General features: G+C 53.7%; 1 protein-coding gene across 1 annotated transcript; it reads left to right on the top strand.

The window, feature by feature from the left end:
* The first annotated feature begins 746 nt into the window (after positions 1-746).
* On the top strand, positions 747-6,230 carry LOC119921845 (protein TESPA1-like). The gene is made up of 8 exons (XM_038741855.1): positions 747-936; positions 1,206-1,248; positions 1,955-2,004; positions 2,763-2,816; positions 5,463-5,499; positions 5,844-5,866; positions 5,955-6,085; positions 6,165-6,230. Exons 1-8 carry the CDS (start codon positions 747-749, stop codon positions 6,228-6,230), a joined length of 594 nt encoding a protein of 197 aa, XP_038597783.1.
* Positions 6,231-7,334: the final 1,104 nt, after the last annotated feature.

The raw sequence follows: 7,334 nt of genomic DNA, 5'->3' as shown, positions 1-7,334 counted from the left end.
GGCACTCCAAGGAATCTCACTGGGAGAAACCTATTCAAATGAGCACAGAAGATGGGGGCTCCTTTGCCCACACTGGTCTAACTGCTCAGGGTGGAGTTGATCGAGACGCAAGGAAGAACCTCCCCCCCCCCCCCATAATACATTTGGGTCGGGGGCGGGCATTGCAGTGGGGAACAAAGGTGTTGAATTCAGTAGTAACAATAATAATATTAATAATGGTACTATGTGCCAGGTAAGCACTGGGGTAGATACAAGAAATTCGTGTTGGACACAGTCTCTATCCCACATAGGACTCACAGAATTAATCCCTATTTTACAGATGAGGGAACCTGGGCCCAGAGAAATGATGTGACTTGCCCAAGGTCTCAAAGCAGGCAGGTGGCAGAGGCAGGATTAGAATGCATGACCCTCTGTCTCCCAAGCCTCTATCCACTAGGCCATGCTGCTTCCTGGAAGGTCATAACAATATAAATAATTGCACCGGCTCACTGGCTTTTAGAAAGGACAGCAAGAGAGAGAGAGAGGGACAGCAGACAACCGGAAGGACTTCCTGGAACCATGGCTGGGCTCTGCGTCAGAAAGAGGGAGAAGGGTGACGACACCCTTTCTTTGGAGATATTCCAGGGAAAGTCCAGAAAAAGGGGCAGGGGCGTCCTGACCCCTGCCCTGTTTTCTCCCATTGTTCCCCATCCAGGACACCAGGGCAGCTGTATAGGGCTCTGTGCCAAAGGGGACGGGTCAGGACCATGGACGATCCTTCGACACTGATCCAGGCATCTTGGGAGCGGCGTCGGGCTTGGCTGAGGCAGGGCCGGCGCCGGCGGCCCCGGGGGCTGGAGGCGGAGGAGGAAGAAGACGCGAGAGCAGGGGAAACTGCAGAGATTCCCGGGGAGCCCGAAGAGGAGCCCCCACTGCAGGATGATGTCTTCGAGGAAGGTGAAGGTGGCAGCAAGGGGAAAAGCCGGTGGCGGGGGTGCTGCATGGGTGCAAAAGAGGGGACCAGTTTGTGGAGACAGGATGGCTTCACCATGAGAGAAGAAGGCTGAGAGCCTCTTCCAGTTCGGGAGCAGGGAAATTGGCTAGATTACCTTTAGGGGTCGCCCCGGTCACCCCCGCACCCTCAGATTCAGATCCTGGCTGAAACGAGCGCCCCCTAGCGGAATACTGCAAAACTCCAATGCTATAACCTGGTTTCTGGCCCTCAGGGAACCCCTCCCTCCAGATGGTGGACTGGCTGCGGAACTGCCGGTGAAACTCCACCCTCACGGTCTAACCTCGACTCCCCTAACCCCTGCTCCAGGTCTCGCGGCTTTGCCCAGGGTGGGGAGGAAAAGGAGGATTGCGGTAGGGGGTTCAGATATCTCGTCTGACCTGGAGAGCAGGATTTGTGGGAAGAGAAGGAGGTACTCTGAATTACACACACACACATACACACACACACACACACACACACACACACACTGCTTGTCCCTGTGTCTCAGCAACTGCCTCTGAAAGTCTCTGAGTCTCTGTCTCTCTGAGTCTTTATCACTGTCTCTGTGTCTCTTTCTCTGCGTTTCTGTCACTGTACCTCTTATTTTCTGGGTTTTCGGGGTCTCTGTGTGTCTGTGCCTCTGTGTTTCTGTTACTGTGTCTCTGTCTCTCTGCGTCTCTGTCTCCCGCCCTCGGAACCTCTCTGTTCCCTCCCGCGACGCTGCAGAGCTGATACAGAGGGAGTCTCCCACTTACTCCCCGCTGGGGGCTGGGCAGAGGTGCTGAGCCGCCAGCCTGGGAAGGGAAATTCAAGGTTATGATAACCATTTGGGCACTCATTCGCTGAGGGTGTTGGAGGCAGGCGCTTGGCTTTCTGAACCTAAGCTTCCCCCCTCTCTCGGGGGCTGTTAGTGCCAGGGGCGGCTTCCTAGGGTTGCAGAGGGAGGGCAGGGACAACATATCATTGTTGTGGCTGTGACAGGTCCTCGGAGGAGGGGGCAGAGGAGGAGTCCAGCCTGTCAATAACCGACGGTGAGGTCTGAATCTGACCATATGAACTCCGAAGGGGGTGACGAGGCGAGAGCAGGAGTGTTTATTGTGAGCTAATGTGGAGACGTGTAAGCCTGTAGATATGGGTGGGTTGGGAAATGTGCACATATGGATGTTTTGGGTGTATACATATTTACAAGTATGGATGTGTGCACCTGTGTTCATTTTTACAGAAGTGTGTCTATGTAGCAGATGGGTGTACATCTGTGTGTTCGTGTGATAGCAGTGTGTGTCTTTGTGTTCGGTGTGTATGTGCGCAGGATGATGAATGCAAAGTTTTGTTTATGTAAGATTGTGTGAACGTGGTTTGTGTGGTGGTGGATGTGGGGAATGTCCTGTGTCCATGTGTGTGAATGTATTTGTGCCTTGGGGGGAGGTTTGTGTGTGAGATTAGTTTAAGTAGGTAATAATAATAATAATGATATTGACATTTGATAAGTGCTTACTATATGCCATGCAATTTGCTAAATCCTGAGGTAGATACGGGATAATCAGATTGAACCTAATCACTGTAGGTAAGAGGATTTGTGTATCTACCTGTTCTTTGGCCCCTCTCTCAACACTCCTGTGGCTGCGCCCCTCAATCCCTCCCCTCACTTCACCCCTCCCTCTATCGTCCCTCTACCCCCCTTCCATTCCTTCCATCCCTCCTTCTACCCCTCCTTTTATCCCTCCCTCCAACCCTTCCTCCATGGCCCTCTCTCTCCGGCGTCATCTGCACCCTCCCTCCCGGCCTGAAGGGTTCTACAGAACGGCGACCAGTTTGGACGATGATCTGACCGTGGGAGCTGAAGGTAAAAAACAGGTCAATTACGAGGTTCTGGGGCGGAAGGACGTGCGAATTCAAAGGGGCAAGACTGGGAAGGAAGGGCCCAATCGGAAAGAGGGGTAAATGGTCGAGGCCCGGGGAGTGAGACCCTGGAAGTGGCGGGAGGCAGCTTCTTCCAAGTAACCTCTTCCCGCCCTCACGTCCTGGGAGGCGGCACGGAGAGAGGGAAAAGGATCAGCACCGCCAGACCGCTCCCCCCCCCCCACACACCCTTTCTGTCCACCGGAGCTGCGGAAGCCAGTGGGCCGGCATTATTGGAAGAGTGGTGGGTCAGGTCTCCGAGGATTGGAGATTGGCAGCAAGAGTAAATTGTCTCTTGGGCCGCTGGACATTGCCAAATTTGTCCTTATCGACCCAGTCATAGATGAGGAGCAACAGCGTGACAGTGGGAGCAATAGAGCGATAGGAGAGGGAATGAGGGGATGGCGTGAAGGAAGGAGGGGGAGGGAGGGAGGAGGGAAGAACATGAGGAGAGGGTGTGGAGAGTGGAGAACAGGAGGGAGGGGGAAAAGCAGAGTGGCTAAAAGCAGCGTGGCTTAGTGGTAAGTGGCTTGGGAGTCAGAGGTCGTGGGTTCTAATCCCGTCTCCTCCACTTGTCAGCCGAGTGACTGGGAAAGTCACTTAACTTCTCTATGCCTCAGTTACCTCATCTGTAAAATGGGGATCAAGACTGTGAGCCCAATGTGGGACATTCTAATTGCGTTGCATCATCATCATAATCATCATCAATCGTATTTATTGAGCACTTACTATGTGCAGAGCACTGTACTAAGCGCTTGGGAAGTACAGATTGGCAACATATAGAGACAGTTCCTACCCAACAGTGGGCTCACAGTCTAAAAGGGGGAGACAGAGAACAAAACCAAACATACTAACAAAATAAAATAAATAGAACAGATATGTACAAGTAAAATAAATAGAGTAATAAATTTGTACAAACATATATACATATATACAGGTGCTGTGGGGAAGGGAAGGAGGTAAGATGGGGGGATCGAGAGGGGGACGAGGGGGAGAGGAAGGAAGGGGCTCAGTCTGGGAAGGCCTCCTGGAGGAGGTGAGCTCTCAGCAGGGCCTTGAAGGGAGGAAGAGAGCTAGCTTGGCGGATGGGCAGAGGGAGGGCATTCCAGGCCCGGGGGATGACGTGGGTCGGGGGTCGATGGCGGGACAGGAGAGATCGAGGTACAGTGAGGAGATTAGCGGCGGAGGAGCGGAGGGTGCGGGCTGGGTTGTAGAACGTGAGAAGGGAAGTGAGGTAGGAGGGGGCGAGGTGATGGAGAGCCTTGAAGCCCAGGGTGAGGAGTTTCTGCCTAATGTGCAGATTGATTGGTAGCCACTGGAGATTTTTGAGGAGGGGAATAATATGCCCAGAGCGTTTCTGGACAAAGATAATCCGAGCAGCAGCATGAAGTATGGATTGAAGTGGAGAGAGACACGAGGATGGGAGATCAGAGAGAAGGCTGATGCAGTAGTCCAGACGGGATAGGATGAGAGCTTGAATGAGCAGGGTAGCGGTATGGATGGAGAGGAAATGGCGGATCTTGGCAATGTTGCGGAGCTGAGACCGGCAGGTTTTGGTGACGGCTTGGATGTGAGGGGTGAATGAGAGAGCGGAGTCGAGGATGACACCAAGGTTGCGGGCTTGTGAGACGGGAAGGATGGTAGTGCCGTCAACAGAGATGGGAAAGTCAGGGAGAGGGCAGGGTTTGGGAGGGAAGACAAGGAGTTCAGTCTTTGACATGTTGAGTTTTAGGTGGCGGGCAGACATCCAGATGGAGATGTCCTGAAGGCAGGAGGAGATGCGAGCCTGGAGAGAGAGAGAGAGAGAGAGCAGGGGCAGAGATGTAGATCTGGGTGTCATCTGCGTAGAGATGATAGCTGAAGCCGTGGGAGCGAATGAGGTCACCAAGGGAGTGCGTGTAGATTGAGAACAGAAGGGGACCAAGCACTGAACCTTGGGGAACCCCCACAGTAAGAGGATGGGATGGGGAGGAGGAGCCTGCAAAAGAGACTGAGAAAGAACGACCGGAGAGATAAGAGGAGAGCCAGGAGAGGACGGAGTCTGGGAAGCCAAAGTCAGATAGCGTGTTGCATCTACTCCAGTGCTTAGAACAGTGCTTGGCACACAGTCAGCGCTTAACAAATATCAACATTATTATTATTATTAGTTGTAGTAGTAGTATTAAGAACAGGAGAAGGATGGAGCTGGAGTGGAGAGAGGGAGGGAAGGGGCAAGCAGAAGGAGATGGGAAAGGGAAAAACAGGAGGAAAGAGAATGAGGGGAGGAAAGGGGAGAGTAGGAGGGAAGGGAGTGAGGGAGGAGATCGGAAGGGAGTGAGAGGAGGAAAACAGGAGACGTAATGGAGGGGAGAGTGTGGAGAAAGGCAGGGATAAAGGGGAGGGAGGAGAGGGGGACCGTCGGGAAAATAGGTAGAGAGAGAATGTGGGGAGGAAAGCATAGAGTTGGGAACAAAGCTTTGATTTTAGGAGATTGACAAACAAATCTTCCCTCCTCCATCAGAAACTCTCTCTCTCTCTCTCTCTCTCTCTCTCTCTCTCTCTCGCTCGCTCGCTCGCTCGCTCGCTCCCGACGCCCCCAACACCTCTGCAGGGATGCTGTTAGCAGCCAACGGGAAACTTTTCCCCAGGTGAGAAGCCGGCATCCCCCCTCGGGAGACGTAGCGGGTTTTGTCTTCCCCATGGCACGGACTTGGCAGGAGTCAAACTGCCCACCAGGGAACGTGCCCCATTTCACGGAGGCGGGCGCCATTCTTGCTAGAGACCACTCTCAACCTTTCCAGAGTCCGAGGATGTGGGTGTAAGGACTGATATCTGGTATCGATTCCAGCACTTAGAATAGTTCTTGGCATATAGCAAGCACAATTATTATTATTATTATTATTATTATTATTGAGCAGATAAAAGAGCTAAAAGGCCAGTCGGTTCCTTTTTGTGCGCACGGATTTGATTTCTCCCTCCCACCGCCCCGCAGAAGTTTCCTAAATCCGTTCGCCAGTGGAGCAGCTGGAGAGGGCCGTGTTTCAGATATGTTTGTACACGACCCCCCGATGGGGCCCCGCACCTCGCGCGGAATCCCGGGAAGGTTTCCCCGGCGCAGCCCCCAGCAGGGGTCGCTTGGCCCGCATGGTGCAGGAGACGATGGGCTGGGCTCGGGAGGAAGAGTTCTGTGAAGGGGTCAAGGCCAGAAACGACCCCACAGAGGAGAGGGAGACAGTGAGTCCCCCTGCGTGGGTCCAAATCCCTGCGCTCCTGGGTCCGCAATGCAACCGTGAGTGGCGTAAACTCCTTGCAGGCGGGGAGGTGTAACATGGGAACGGCTGGGTTTGAGGGGCTGTGGAGAGGCTCGGAGGTCTCTTAACGCATGGGCTGCAGCAACATCAGTGACGCTCGCCCACTCATCCCCGAAAAGCCCCAAATTAACCCCGGGCTGGGGCGGAGACCACCAAGACCGGGCTGTCAGCTCTGGTGCCTGGGAAGTGGGGAGGCGGGAGGGAGGTTTTGCACCCGTGGGAAAGGCGCGAAGATTGAATCCCGCCCAGCACTGGATACGGAGGAGATGAATAAGGCTTCATGCTGCGAAGGCAGAAACTAAACTGGTCAAATGTCCGAGGCTCCTGTCTCTTCCTTGAGCCGTGCCAGGACGTTTGCCAGCAGGGAGGGGAACACTGTGCTGCTGGAGGCAGGTCCAGCTCTGTTGCCGCCGCCCGGATGTGCTAGATGTTCTGAGGCTGTTCCCTTGAGCTCTCTGGTCTTCTCTGCCCCAACCCGGAATCCCGGGGTCAGGGAGGCCCGCGACTTCCGCATCTTCACCCTCCTCTCTGCGTCCTTATTTATCCTAATCTCCGCCTCTGCTGTTCTCAGTCTTCGCAACTCCCCGGTTTTCTCCACGTCCTCCTGGGGCAGTGAAAAGTTTGAAATGTGCCTTGAGATCCCTGGAGAACACCACTGGGTCGGAGGGGCTGCAGAAATGGTACCGGGTCGTTATAAGGAGGATGGGGGCTGGGGGAAACAGGTGGGGAGTAGCACAGCTGTAGACAGGGCAAGATCTGGGTGAGGAATAGGTGAATGTTCCCGCACCAACCTCGAGCCCATGGCCCTACCTTCAGCTCCATCTTTCATTCATTCATACGTTCATTCATTAAGTCGTATTTACTGAGCTATTACTGTGTTCAGAGCACAATACTAAGCGCTTGGGAAAGTGCAAAGCTACAATAAACAGTGACATTCCCTGCCCACAACGAGTTTACAGTCTAGACGGGGGGAAACTGACATCAATACAAACAAATAAAATTACAGGTATGTGCAGAAGTGCTGTGGGGCTGGTACGGGGGAGAGCAAAGTGTGCAAGTTAGGGCGTTGTGGAGGGGAATGGGAGATGAGGAAAAGTGAGGCTTAGTCTGGTAACGCCTTCCTGAAGGCCTTGTGCTTACTAAGGCTTTGAAGGTGTCGGGGAAGAGAGTAA

The sequence above is a fragment of the Tachyglossus aculeatus genome, unplaced genomic scaffold (genome assembly GCF_015852505.1).
Source record: "Tachyglossus aculeatus isolate mTacAcu1 unplaced genomic scaffold, mTacAcu1.pri SUPER_30, whole genome shotgun sequence".
NCBI classification, from domain to species: Eukaryota; Metazoa; Chordata; class Mammalia; order Monotremata; family Tachyglossidae; genus Tachyglossus; species Tachyglossus aculeatus.
The sequence above is the reverse complement of the archived record's forward strand: the minus strand, read 5'-3'. Positions and strand labels throughout refer to the sequence as shown.